This window comes from Pteropus medius, unplaced genomic scaffold (genome assembly GCF_902729225.1).
Source record: "Pteropus medius unplaced genomic scaffold, Ma_sr-lr_union100, whole genome shotgun sequence".
NCBI lineage: Eukaryota > Metazoa > Chordata > Mammalia > Chiroptera > Pteropodidae > Pteropus > Pteropus medius.
This window is the reverse complement of record NW_024353908.1, coordinates 4,664,933-4,680,358: the sequence shown is the minus strand read 5'-3', so window position 1 is coordinate 4,680,358 and position 15,426 is coordinate 4,664,933. Positions and strand designations below refer to the sequence as shown.

The following is a 15,426-nucleotide window of genomic DNA, read 5'->3' as shown; positions in this document are numbered from 1 at the left end:
CCTGCTACGGTAGGTAAGATTGGACCATTGAAAGTTTCTGAATAGCAGAGTGACATGGCATTTAGGAAAAGACTGAGAGGAGTAGGTAGTAGATACACATGAAGAAAAGAATACATTCTGGGGGAATGGAGGGGGATAGGTTCTAGTTCTTTGCCAAGATCTAGGCATGTGCCAATCGAAGGTCTGAACCCTGGAACGAGATAGCATCAGGGAAAACACAGAGAAAGGAACGGATACGAGATACCTATTTGGAAGGGAAAATGGCAGATCTAATGACAGATAATGTGGTGGGGATGAAGGAAATTAATAAGTCAGTGATGACTCATAACTCTGACTAATAGGGCCTGGAGATAAAAGTGATCAGCTGGATTAGAGATAACTGAAATTGCTATGATGGTGAGCTAAGACAGAGACACGGACAGGCAGTAAGGAGGAGTGCAAATGGGCTTGGAGTCATGGGTGTAGAGGTACCAGAACAAGGAAGGAGGACAAATGTGCTACCAGAAATCAAAGGAACTGAACTTTGGTACAGGAATGAACTTGTGTTCCGTAAGAGAACTGGGAAGCCGAAAGAGAATGCCATGGAGACCAGGGGGCACTGGATGGAAGAAGTTTAAAAGAAGGGAATTTCTAAAAAGATGAGTAGCCAAAGGATGAGTTAGCTATTATGTCAGACAGATTGAGGTGAGAATGAGACATGGCCACTAAACCTAGTGACAATGAAATTCCAGAAAATGACGAAGAGAAAAGCCAGATTTGGAGGAGGTTAGGAAGGAAAGTGCCTGGTTAAAACAAAACAAAACAAAAAGTTGAAGCAGCAGGCAGGATATTCAGGTTCTAAAAGGTTGGTAGCAAAAGAAGGAGCTAAAAGAACATAGCTGAGAAGGACTGAGTCATCCAAACTTCTAGAACTACCCATTCGAAATCCACATTTTACCATAAACACCAATAAATGCTGGGCTCTGTCTGCTTGAATGTTTATTAATTTCCTTCAATGGGATGTAACATAAAAGGACAAGAGCTGGCGCTCTTTGCCCAATTGTGTCCTGGCAACTTTAAGCTCTACTACTTAAGTAGTTAAAAATCTGTACTATTGATGAAAGGGGAAAAGTTATGATGAGAAGGCAGCAGTGCTAGACCCTTTAGAAACAACTAGTATTCCGTCTCTGCACTTTACTGGGCAATAATTTGAAGCTCAAACAATCTCAACAGCAAGGCGGCTAAAGTCCACCAAAAGTTCAAAATGGGGTATGTTCTCTTTAAAATTTTGAGAGCGACTAAATATGACAACCATCTGATGTATGAAAATTATTCACAACCAAAAACAGACAGTCTGGAAATAGCCGGGATGACTTCATTTAGACAGAATTACCCAAATCTGTTTCTAATATACACAGTACACATAATAAATTTTTACAATATGACAAGGAAAACAAACTTAATAAAAGTTCCCAATCTTTTGTTACACAAGCATGCTATATCCATGCTATGTTTATAATAGTTTGCTCATGATATCACAGCTCAGTAACAAAGGCCCAGGCAATACAAAAACAGTTACTAGGCATGACATCAACTCACAACTACCGTAATTACATCGGTACACAAATTTCCCAAACTGTACATTTTCCAAACTGCTTCTCAATTTCAACGGCTGCCTTTAGACAATTACTTGCAGGGTTGTCTGCAAGCTTTGAGTAATACCCGTCTTTCTTCTCTTTCCCAAGCGTCATTTCCCTTTAGAAAGTGCATATTTCAATTACAAGCACTATTTTTCAAATATGCCCATAAACATATGTCCAAATTAGGAGACAGTGTGGTCTAGTGGTTAGTGACAAGCATTAGACATCAGCAACTCTGATTCTGTTCCTTTCACTGTCCCTGTTTGCTAGGCACAGGCAGTAGCTCAGTGAGAGGCAGCAGAATGTACTGGTTAAGAGCACCAATTCTTTTATTATTATTATTATTATTATTATTATTATTATTATTATTATTATATTTATATTTATTGGGAAGAACATAGATTCTTGAGCCAAACTGCTTCGGCTGGAGTCCTAGCTCAGTCACTTATCAGCTGTTTGGCTCTGGGCATGTTAAGTTCTCTATACCCCACTTTCTTCATCTGTAAAATGGAAATAATAATAGAGTTTACCTCCATTTGTTTGCTATACAGTAGTTGGCTCCTACAAAGTACAATTTCAGGGTTTGCTATTTAAGATTATTAGCATCGTATTTTGAGGACTCAGTTTCCTGTTTGAACACCTGGCTTAAATTATCCCAACACATAGCAAATTGTGTAATTTTCTAATGCTAGAGAAGGGGTTTCATCTTGGTCACATTACCTACATATAGAGAGGTTCAATGAATAAAGCTGGAATGAATGAATGAATGAATGAATGAATGAAAGAAATCCATGGGTTCTGCAATACCCAATAGTTACAGAAGTGAAAAATACTACCTCGCAGAAATTGGTTTTCATACTATTTCTCTAATGGCTTACTTTCATGTTCCTGTAGCTAATGTTGATAAATACCTCCAGCCCAACTGAAATAATACATGTAGGGAAAAAAATATATAGTCTTGTGATTTCAGAAGCATATTTCTCTAAGGACCAAGCTTTTGAGCCTGTCCTATATGCACGACCTCTGTCTCACTGTGCTGCATGGTCAGCTGGCTTTCCCAGCCGGGCATGGTGCCAGGGGAGGCGAGACTACCCCCATTGTCACTTCTGGTCCATGGCGCTTGCACCAAATGCTGTTATTCTAGGCTTCAGGAAATTTTCTAACCACTGGACAGGGTCCAATGCTGTGTGCTAATGAGTTTCAGATTGGAGGACTTCACTGTGCATGTGTCAGAAAAGTGCCATGGTTTATGGTGAGGTGGGGGCAGGGAAGAAAAGACACAAAAAGGAAGAAAAAACAGTAGTTAAAAAATGCTGGCTACTCAAATTGACAGGGAACGTGACCTCTGCACTTCATCAGAAATTCCTGCAGACTTACAAAATAAAGAAGTTTGCTTTTATCACACACTGTGAGACTCATGGAAAAATGGAAAACACTACATCACTTGACCTTGGTGTGCCCTCTTTCAACCACAGACGAATATTGTGTACAAAAATTCTAAATCGACTTAAGATGTTCAAAAAAAGCTTTAATTTTCTGTGTTAGACTTGATGATTACTATTTTGGTTCTTGAGATTTTGCTTAGAAGGTTCACACAGGAAAAGGACCCATAATTCCAGGAGTTATTTTATCACTTTGGGAATAATAACGTTGTGGCCTCTGTTGGGTGGGCACATCATGGTCTATATCCCCCTACACTCCTTGAAAAAGAATGAGCAAGCTTTGCTGACCCAGGCTGGAAAGTCACCCAAGACTGAATCATGAGTGTTTGCTTACATTAACAGAACATTAAAACCCATTTTAAACAACTCTAGCCATCTTTGCTTAATGATTCACCTCTCCGCGATGCTTTTTCTCTCTTCAAGGTAACCAACAGGCTTGATATCAAGACTTCTCATCATGCTATCATAGTCTATCAAAGAAGAACCCCTTCTCAGAAGAATCTAACTCACAGGACTTTTATTGAGTAATGAGACTACATTTAATTTTTTTTTTTTTTTTGCCACACAGTACTGGCGACTTTAAAAATCCAATACTTTCACATCCTCGAACTGTCATCAACATTTTTTCAGACGATGTCAATAAAATTGATTGCTTGCAGTTCTGAATTCTGCTCTGCACATGGAAACAATATAATTTGTTTTAAAGTATTTTCGATGGGGGCGGAAGGAGAAACAGAACCTCACCAAGCCTATCCACAACATTGGGGCGGGGTGGGGAACAAACCAGAAGCAAAGTAAATGGCCTGAATATTATGGTCTGCTGGAAACTTTGACAAAAATTCCTGATGCATAAACCCTAAACCCTACTGTTGTGCTGACTGATATGTCTTCCTGTCAGATATGAATGATGTTTCTGGAACATTAATACGTTCATTAAATTCTAACTCCCTGTACTTAAAATATTCTGTACTTTGGCTCAGAGGCATCTTGACAGCTTTGTTGTAATCATATATGTGAGGCCCCAGACTACACAGTTGTTGAGATGCCTCATACCTACAGCCAATCTGTTGCTTTTACAAGTTTAATCTAGATATTAAGGAGCTGATTGTGGAACCATGTCGATTCAACATCTTCAACTCAGTTGTATATCATAGAAACCACTATGGGTGGTGATAGACTCCCATGATGCCCAGCAACCGTACATACCTTTAACTCCCTAATCTGTAAGACTACAAAATACGGCTCGTTTTTTTTTGTTTTTTTTTCACGCGGGACTAACCAGCAAGGGTCCGGACAGTGTTATTCCTAATTACCTTTTTTTTTTTTCACTCTTGATCCTGTGGCTCTCATAATTAGTTACCTGGGGCTGCAATCCAATTTGAAGTGATGACAAGAAAGTGATCCATGAAAAAGTAATAAGTTAAATCCAATTTCAGCCTTCCTCTAATTAAATGCACATGGAACTAATGACTCCAACCCTAGCATTTCAGTGATAATGGTAATTAGCGAGGTGGGAGTCACTCTCTTTTTCAACACTGGAGGTGTAAACCACAAGGTAAAATGGTAGGAGCACTCTTAATTACATGTGTCATTTTGTCAGCAATTTACACATTTTTGACCAGTCAAGTATGTTTTTTTCCCTTCTGTCCCTTCCCACCTCCTAGCTCCAACAATGATTATAACATACTTTTCCATGTTACAACACATGGAAGCTCGTAAGAGCCCTTCAGACTTGAGAATAAGAAATAAGTTTTCTTTGCTATTGCTCACTGCTCTGACACATGCACAGAAACAAGGCAACAGTTAGGATTAATATGCAGACCTTAAGTCTTATTTTTAATTGAAATCCAGATCTCGACAGTGGAATTGGTTTTGGTTGGCTTGGTTTTATTTTTGCTTACAATATGGAAAATATAATAATTTGTTTATTTATGGAAAACATGGCACTCTGTAGTTGCTGAGTAAATACACACTGAAGGAGAAGCAATTATTAACTTACTCGTGGCATACTGGTTATCTGTGGTACTAAAAAATTCTGGCTTCCGACCCCCATGCAGCCACTGTCTGTATGCTCTGAAGCAAGTCACTTAACTTCTCTAAGTTTCACTTTTCCTCATCCATATAATGATTTAATAATAGTTCCTATACCATAGAGTAGCTATGAGGCTGGTCCGCATTAAGCACTTATTAACCATTAATTATCTTTGCATATGGTGACATATGCATATGGTGACAAATGACATGCTTGCATCTAAAATATTAGCATTACTTACATTTTAATGCTTAGATACATGTAAGTAAGGTGACCATATAATTAAATGTCCAAACTGGGATACTTTTGATAGGATTATTAATAAATACACCCAGCTAACAGACTGCGGCTGTCCTGGGAAGACTGGGATACAGGGTCACCATATATATAGCTGAAGTTGAAATAGAAAAATGAGCAAACTCATATTACAACTCACCTCAGAATTTTGGAGGGAGGCAAGGACAAAATATATTATTTTAGAAAAAAAATCTTAAAGAGTATTTAACCCAGGCAACAAGATGGACTTCTTGAGGTTCATGAAACCCTTCTAACTAAGAGGCAAAATTCTGTGTTTGAGTGCTGTGCTGGGAGGAGGGGTTACCGTTTCTATCACATTTTTAATGGTGTGTAATCTGAAAGACTTAATAACCATTTAGAATGCATCATTTCTATTTTATCACCTCTGATCAAGACTTATTTTTTAGGGTTTTGGGAATCTCCAAATTCAGGTGGTAACAATGAAATTTTAAAAAGTACTGAAATTTCAATACTTCATAGTTATTTAATGCCAGGGATGCCATTTCTATACAATGTTAACTCTGGACACTTAAAAAAATTATTTGCTTTCTTCTCCTGAATTACACACTTTACTAATTCAGTGCATAGGGATATTTTTTAAGGGTCAGTATTTCAAAACCATTCCATTTCACTATTTATAATGTTAAATTGTAGCTTCCTTTAAAGGTTTCTTCTTACCAATTTGTTCCTTAGTGAATAACGTGGAAATGATACAAGGTACTAAGACTCTATGTGGCATTAATGCAAAGCAAAAATGCTGCCTACAGCATGTTTTATATAACTGAAAATCAAAATGCTAAAAAACACCTGCTGAATCTTATATTTGGACCTCCTCCATTTAAAGCAGGAATCCTCATTATAATCCTGAGCTTCCAGCTGAACCAAAAGGCTGACCTTCCAGTGGATTTCACTATTCTTCCTTCCAGTGAAATGGCCTCCTGCTTGAGGGGCTTGCATATGATATAACCTTGGAAGGAAGGGGATAGGCAGGAGAGAGAACTATCAGATGATTGGTTTCAAGTTCATATTCTTTATAGATGGCCTGAAACTGTGGTCAGCTTTCCACTATAAGCAACACATAAGGTTTACTTTCTTTCCTAACTTGAATGCTGCCAGAATACACATGTACTTTTACTTTCTTAGGAGAAAATGTGTCATTTGATTTCCTTCCAGTTTATGTACTCATGCCAACAACTAAAATGCTTAAAGAACCAAAATGAATTACTACCCAGAAACGGTGGTCAAAGTTCCAAAATTCGATCAATAAAATTGCTCATCTACTCACAAATTAATCTTCAGCCAGTAAAGTTGCACATTTTCGAGGTTACGAGCACACCTGCACTGCTAAGCATTTATTTCACTTGTTTAAGCAACCTCCAGAAATATATAAATATTTATAAAAGTAAGCCTACTATTTTTACTTACATATAATTTTCTTTTTGCAGCAAAATTGTGTTAATTCTTTACAACTCATAAGCATTCTGAAGGCAGGCTCTGTGTCCTCCAGTTTCATATCTATGGGCATCAGCAAAATGCCCTGCGCATTGTGGCTGTTCCAGAAACCAAGTTGCATCTAATGAACTCAGATCATTCTGATACTGAATTTACAATGAGGCCAATTTTCAATTTTCATTTGTAGCATTCACAAAAAAAAATTGGCAAAGTAAATTAATAGACAAAATAAAGGGCTATGTAGGTTGCTAAACAGACTATTTTTTCAAGAACTTCAGAAGCAGTATTTATACTCAATTAATCCTTTATATAAACCAAAACATCACCCAAGAATGCAGCTAGCTCAGAATTAGATCAAAATGTATACCTGCAAAGCATGATATTTCTTTCTTATTTATTCTCATCTCCCTGAAATTAGTTCAAATTGTGATGTTTGACTACATTTTGTGCTCTCTATCGAGTAACCACTTATAGCCTCCTCTAACTTTCCATTTTCTTTTGTTTGTATCATCAGCCTGTGAAACTGGAGAGCGCTGCCAAACATAAAGCAGGGAAGTGTGAGATATGCTTAAAATATGAGTCACAGTATATTTGGGGATTTGGGATTCTTTTTTTTTTTTTTCCTCAAGCTATCAGCAGATCAAATCCTTCTTTCCTGACAAGCATTCCTCTATGAGGAAGATCTGAAATTTGCTAAAATAGGTCTCTTGGTGTAGTTAAGAAGGGTAAGAAGATCAGAAAAAAAACCAGTTAAGATTTACTAAAGGATTTCCCTTTCAGTTCAGAACCATTCTGGCTGAGATGCCCCAGTGAGGACACGGCATGGCAAGGTGTATTTAAATGTGAAGGTTATTTCTTCCGTGAATCACCGAGTCTGTATACATATTTTTACAACGAAGTAATATACCAAGTGACCCATATTAGTAATTTCTCCTCTCCATTTATGGAAGGCCAGCCAACATAATAAAACTCTGAGAATTTGCATGACCCTATCCGGCAGATGAGGAGAAGTAGTATGTGATGCACACACGTATGCCAATGCTTGTGTGTGCGCACACGCGCACACACACACACACACTTGCGCACAGACACACACAAACACTCTAGTCAATCAACTCTTCCCCCCAATCAATTCTTAAAGCTGGTCTAAATTCTCTGCTTGTCAACTCTCCCACTGAGGGGGTAGGAAGGAACTCCAAAGATCTTTAGCAAAACCAGCATTCAATATGGCCCCCTTGTCCCACACTTTTTATACAGACTGAGTGCTCAGCAGAATGTGTTAGGTTGGTTTTGACACTGTCCTTGCCAAGAAAAATGAAGCTCTCTGTATCATAGTCTTCTGGTGGCTAAAAACCTTATAATGGGCAAGAAGATAAAGAGCTCTCAAAAGGAAATCCCTGAAACTTTACTTCATATATTTAGTCCTAAAGGAACTTCGTTCATCTTGGAAACGAAGTTACCTAAAAATGCCATATGTTTCAAAAAAGCAAGTACGAGGGAAAATAAGTCTAGTATAAAAAATTACAAATGATGTTCAATACTGAAGAGTAGTGCATCAGACAGATTGCGTATGTGTATATTGTTTTTTTTTTTAATCTCTAGCCAAAGCTCTACTATGTGTAAGATTTCCAGCCCCCAATAATATATTGTCATTTTTCCAATGCATTTGAGGCCTGATAAATTCAAGAGGACTCACAGTATTTTTTAAGGCTGTGAGAACTCCAAGAGGGAGGCAAAAAGAATGGACAGTCATTTGAATCACTGAGTGACAGGCTGGGCTAGCTCCCTGTATACATTAATAAATTAGAATTTTAATTGTGTCTCTGTCTGCAGGAGATGCCCCAATACTTTAATATGTACCAACAATTGGCTATGTTCTGGAATCTGCAATGTGGCCTCCACTGCTGACCTCTGAAACACAATTCCCAGTCTGACTACGGAAACTGTTCAGTTTGATCCTTTCAACTTATTTGAATCCTGACAAATAAGCTCACAGCCGAAAGGTCAACACAGTCATATTTCATCCTCCAGAGCTGTTCTTAAGACATCTGCACAACAAAGCACTTCTGATAGCACCTGACATGGACCTCAGTGGCACTGTAACTCATTAAAAATGTCCCTAGCATTCACACACATTAAAAGGCATTAGGATTGGTGAGAGTTTACCAAGTAAGTGTTTTTGGAAGTGTTAGTAAACAACGCATATTTTCATTCAACCATTCAATAAACTATTGCTACAGTGCTGAACTTTGCTTCAACAATGATGGTTTCCCAAATATATGTAGAACTAAAACTTGTTGCCCGAGGTCAATTTGATCTTTGTTGTATAATTTAGAAATGGGTATTGGTTCACTCTGATCTGAGAAAAGTCAATACAATCTAGAATCTGAGGTAACCTCGTGATCAAATTAATTAGCACCAAGTTATGCCATTCAGCAACTGTGTATAGATTCTGTTCCAAAAAGTCTCGTGTGAGAAACTCACCTTAGTCTCCCATTTTGGGGATGCCCACCCTCAGCAATGAAAGTAGTTGAGCTATCTAGTACCTGCAAGTGCCCTGTCTTGGATGTGAGTATGAATACCCCGAGTCAAGTTCCTTTGAAATTTCTACTACAATTTTCTGCCCAATACATAATCTAAATTAGATTTTCATGAACTCACTCCTTCTTCTAGTCTGTTAACCCCTGTCCTCATGTGCCTGAAATGAGAGGTTACTAAAACAATCTTTTTTGGTATCTTTAAATAAAAATTGGTCATCATTTTTTAATAATAATTCAGAAGTATACTGAAAACATCCACTGAACAACGGAGTGTGTATTACATTCCTGACTAGGTATATTAAAAATACCATATTCTCTTCAATCCCAATAATGGTTCTTAACACTCTTGACATTTTGGGCTGAATAATTCTGTGTTTTGGGAAATCTTCCTATGCAATATAGGATGTTTAACAGCACCCCTTGCCTCTACCTACCAGATTGTCAGTAGCACTCATGACCCCCCAAGTTGTGACAACCAAAAATGTCTCCAGTCATTGCCCACTGTCCCCTGGCAGGCAAAATCTCCCCTAGGTGAGAACCACTGCACTAAAGTAAGGTATGTGTATATCACACATCATGAGAGAATTTCTAGATCCATCAATAGAGAATGAAGTGACATATTTGAGTACTATGAACTTTTTCTCAGTGATAAGCCACTCTGACTATTAAGCAACCCACACCTACAACTACTCATCCTCCTATTATATTAACTAATTAGTAGCTCTTACTCCCAGTAGCAAAACTTTTGGTTGAATAGACATTTTTCCTAAAATTTCATACTCTGCTGATAAACTAAAAATGTACCTTCTGCATAAGATTTTCTTATATGGTTTGCAATTCTCAGTACAATCCAGTTCTGAACTGCTTGTCAGCTATCCTGAAGTATAAAATGTTATTTTAAAAAAAGAATTGTTACCTGAAGGGCTGGCTGTTTGTCATTCCTCTTGGGAGATTTTAATCCACTAACTTGTTGCTGTTGTTGCTGCTGAAGAAGGAGCTGTCTTGCCACTTGAAGTGCCTGAACGGAAAAACGAAAGAAAAATGTTTCCGTTACTACACAGGTTCAGGGCCTCTTTCAAAAAAGGACTCCAGGAAGTGCACTTCAGAACGGGATCCTGACTTTCCCATTTCCAGACAAACGAAACAGCAAAAAGAACTTTCTACCAGCCTAAGCTGGAAAACTTTCCAGAATTTGTTTATATCTTCTTAGATTTAAGCAGTTTCATGCACAGTTCTTTAGGCATAGCAACTCATCTTAGTAGACACTTTATTCCTACAAAAACTCTGACATAAAACTTAAAGCATGAATGATTAGGACTTTTGAGAAAGAATGGCAGAGAGAAGCCATGAACGACCTGGGCAAAGACAGAAACCTAGCAGACAATACAAGGCTCATTTCGGAGGTACCTTCACCCTCCTCCTATTTTTCTTGGGGGAACCTGGCAATGCAAGTTGAAAGTAACACTTTCACCACATCTGAGTCCAAATAAAGAGGAAGAGTTAAATGGTGCACCAAACTATGGATAAAGTTATTTGGGAAGGAAGATCAAAACAGATGAGCTATATGCTCAAGGATCACCCCGATGGAATATGTAAGAGAAAAACTGCAAATTGGACTTCTAAGTCCACATAGGGTACATTATGTACCCAAACTGGTTACTACAAGTGGCTCTTTCAAGCCTATGCCACAGGATGGTTTGCATCTAAAGGCGGTAGCTGAAAAAGTGACATGAACTGGAGGTAAAGCAAAACAAAAAGAGGAAAGGCCTCCTAAGTGCAGGATGTATGACTGACAAATCTTTTTTGTTTTTAATTAAAGTATACTTGACATACAGTATTATATTAGTTTCAGGCATAACTACACAGTGATTCTACACTTACATACTTTATGATGTGATCACCACAATATGGCTACTCACCATCTGTCACCATACAAAGTTATTGCAATATTATTGACTATATTCTCTGTGCTATACATTAAGACAAATCTTTTTTAAAACTTCAAATAAAACAACGTGTCATCAATAAACCCTTATGGGGACATTCACTGTCAAAGAATTGAATAGGAATGACAGCTAGCCACACCTTACCAAAAAGAGCAGCTGGATCAGCAATAGGAAGCTCAAGTTTTCAGACACTGTGCTAGATGATCACGAGAAGTTAGGTTATTTGAATATATTCCGCTGAGAACCACAAATGTATACATGGAAGAGACATCAAGAACGCGCATTAAATAATGTGTTTAGCATTTAGAGACAAATGAGATTTCTTGGTGGTCACACCAATAAAAATCTCTAAATGGTAACTAATTATTTGTGTCTCAAAGAAGATGCACACATACATGTGGTCAGTGTATCAAAAGGATCTAATACTACGGTCTTAGAAAATGTGCATAACGGACTTTCAATGGTAGCCTTTTCCTCAAAGAGGAGCAGAGACTTCATTTCTATAAGAAAATAGTGTGTATCTCATTTGAAGAAAACTTACAGTGTCACGGTAGTGTGAAAGAAAAGGAGCATGGCATGGGGGTTCCTGTGCATTAAACTCAGGAGAAAAGGAACATAGAGTGGTCAAGAGAATTACCGTTCATGAGCGGACGCATAAAATTGTTGAATCAGCAAGAGCGGTACTTCTCCTAAAAGGACAACCTCACTAAATTAAGCTCATGACTACACTATTGTGACAAACAATATTATTAAGATACTTTTTAAGGTCAAGTGGTGCCTTTGTGTCTAACAGGCAAAAAGGGAGAGAATGAAACGGAAGAACAGATAAATAAATGGGTGACAAAGAAAAGATCTTGGGACTGATGGAACCCTTCTATCCCACCTCCCCACTGCACCCACCCCTCTTGTCCTAGGGAGTCCTGATGCCTACTGAACTCACCGCAACCAGCCCTTCAGGTGTAATATACAGGCTATTTCATTGCGTCCGGGAAGGGAGAGACTTGTTTAAATCTGCCTGGAAGAGCCTGGAGAAAAGAGCCTGTCTGAGAGGGGCTCTGGAAGCCAAGACGCCTGGGAGAGTTGCCTGAGGCCCCAGCCTGCTATCTCTGAGGAGGATTTACCATTACTGGACTCTGGGTTTCCTTGTCTCCTTGGAGACGCTCAGTACATGCGTAGGTGTAAAAGTGGGCAGAGTGAAGATTTCATTTATATCATATAAGAAAAATAGTCCCCTTTGCAAGGTGGCTGTAGGAGCAAAAGCATCTCCCCTCCTAATATATATGTTTCTTTAGCTATTTCACATGAGTTTTTATGGCTTTTAAACATAGGAGAGGGAACTGTTATATATTTTAAGTGTGACCATAAGAGTTCCCAGAGTAATAGACTGATCAGTAAAGAAGGGTCTGGCTGCTAGCTGGAAAGGCAGAGAAAGGGAGCATAGATGACAGTGAAAAGATAGCTCTGAGAATGATATGGTGGGGAAGAGGAGAAAGGTTACATACATTTAATACTAAAATAGAGCAAACAAAGAAAAACAAAGTAACAATTCCACACATTCTCAATCTTTGTTAAAATAACTAACCACGTTTTACCAAATATTTGGAGAAGAGGTATTCAATATTTAAATAAGCAAGTGTCAGAGAGAATCTATACAATCAGTTTCTCATTTCAGCAAAAGGGATGATATTGTCCTTAAAAAAAAGTACACACACAGAGGGGAAAAAAACTGTTCTTATATGGGCATGTTCTCATAAATACACTTAAGAAAAGGAAAGTACTGGACTTGAACTTGAGTTTCCAACAAATTTTTACTGAGCTAGCTCTATACAATGATTATACATTTTAAAATTAGTTACTGGAATCCTTGCTGGTTTGAAGAAATTATTTTGCTGGTTTGAAGAAAAAAAAGTCATTTACGTATAGAATATCTTTTCCAGACCCAACATGGGGTACGTGAACTTACATAATCACACAAAGAACTCTGGCTCCCTCAGAGCATTTCATACTGAGCCCCATTAAAGCAGATAATCAGAGATATCTGCACAGGGCAAAAAAAGTTTAGGAACTTGTGGAAACAAAAGGGACATTTTAGTCAAACTACTGAAGAGAGAAGAATACAAGGTGAAGATGTGCAAATTGGTTTTCAAATTCCTCCTCAAAACGAATGCAAACAGGTAAAATAACTTCAAATATTTGGGATGGAGAAACAACGCTAGTGCAAAGAATTGTTCATCTTGATATGACCTGTTAGGAATTATTCCACAATAATTCCCTGGCATTATCGTGAGTGTGGGAACAGAGTCAGAGCAATGTACTACACCTCATTCCCCTCTACAAATCTACTTAGCTCAGCTAGAGTTTTAAAGCATAATTTATTAGGACTTATAAAGTGCTACGAAATCAACCACTAAAGGGTTGCTTTTCTGACTTCCATGATATATAAATTACTGTAATCTAGATTTTAAATTGACACACAAAAAAAAAGAGGGAAAAAAAGCCTAGTATACAAAACTATGCATTTGAGCATTATAATACAGATCTCTGGTATTTACAATTTATAGAAAGTCAAAAATGCTCACTGTCACATTCGCTGTTGGTCAATGGAAAAACTTTGGAATGACTGATGGAATCTCCTTTGGAAATTGCACTGAAAACCTGACCACAGCACATGTCCACCGTGTTTCCCTTACATGCTTACTTGATAGCCATTTTTACCTGTTAAATGCATCAAGACCAGATTAATTTCTTTCATCTCAGACTCACTGCCTGACCGCATAGATTTTTTTTTTTCAATACAACTAAGGAGTTAGGATAAACCTTTCTTATTTTCAAAACAGTATCTCCATCACAGTTGGAGAAAGGTCCCTCAAGATATCCTGTTTGGTGTGAAGAGTGGCAATTGTATGATGATAGTAACTAGACTTTAGGGGGTGATCACTCAGTAGTGTATACACATGTCAAATTATAGTGCTGTACACCTAAAATTGATGCATATATAAAAAAATATATCCTGCTTGGAAATAAAATTAGATCATTTAGATTTAAGCTAATAAGGTATGTGGACATGTGTTTGTATGTGTATGAGAGATGGGGATAGACGGAAGTAGAGAAACAAACAGAGAGAAAACAAGAAATGAAAAAAATTATCTTTTAGGAAGCAAGAACCAAGGGTGACTCAAGTTCCAGACCAAATGCTAATGTAAATAACTTAAAAGGTCCCATACCTAAACATTTGAAGAAGAATCAAAACCTATTCTTCTCAAACTATTCCAAAAAATTCAAGAGGAAGGAAGGCTCCTTAGCTCATTTTACAAGGGCACTATTAACCTGATTCCAAAACCAGAAAAAGATATTTGCAAAAAAGATAATTATAGCCCGATATCCCTGACGGACATAGCTGCAAAAATCCTCAACAAAATATTACCAGATTGAATCTTGCAAGATATTAAAAAGATCATACACCATGATCACTTGGGATTTATTCTCCAGATGCAAGGTTGGTTCAATATCTTCAAATCAATTAATGTGATACACCAAATTAAAAATTAAAAAATAAAAATGATATGATCGCATCAATAGATGCAGAAAAAATGTTTGACAAAATCCAGTATCCATTTATGATAAAAACTCTCAGCAAAGTGAGAATAGAGGGAAAATAACTCAACATAATAAAGGCCATATATGACAAACTACAGCTAACATCATACTCAATGAGGAAAAGCTCAAAACATTTCCCTTAAGATCAGAAACAAGACAAGGATGTCAGCTTGCACCACTTTCACTCCACATGGCATTGGAAGTCATAACCACAGCAATCGGACAAGAAAAAGAAATAAAAGGCATCCAAATTGGAAAAGAGGAGGTAAAACATATTTGCAGATGGCATGATACTACATTGAGAGAACCCTAAAAAGTCAACCAAAAGAATTGTTAGAACTGATAAATTCAGTAAAATAGCAGGATACAAAATATTCAAAAGTCAGTTGCATTTTTACACACCAATAATGAACTATCAGAAAGAGAAATTAAGAAAACAATCACATTTATAATTGCATAAAAAAATACCTAGGAATAAATTTAGCCAAGAACAAACCTGTG

The 15,426-nt window shown here is 37.5% G+C and overlaps 1 protein-coding gene across 7 annotated transcripts in view; it reads right to left on the bottom strand.

Moving 5' to 3' along the window:
* FOXP1 (forkhead box P1) overlaps window positions 1–15,426 on the bottom strand; it is a 361,699-nt gene that overhangs the window by 125,913 nt on the left and 220,360 nt on the right. For all 7 annotated transcript variants that reach the window (XM_039851676.1, XM_039851681.1, XM_039851680.1 and 4 more), the window contains one exon: window positions 10,299–10,400. In XM_039851676.1, the coding sequence (XP_039707610.1) occupies window positions 10,299–10,400 (102 nt within the window). The remainder of the gene's footprint in view (window positions 1–10,298; window positions 10,401–15,426) is intronic.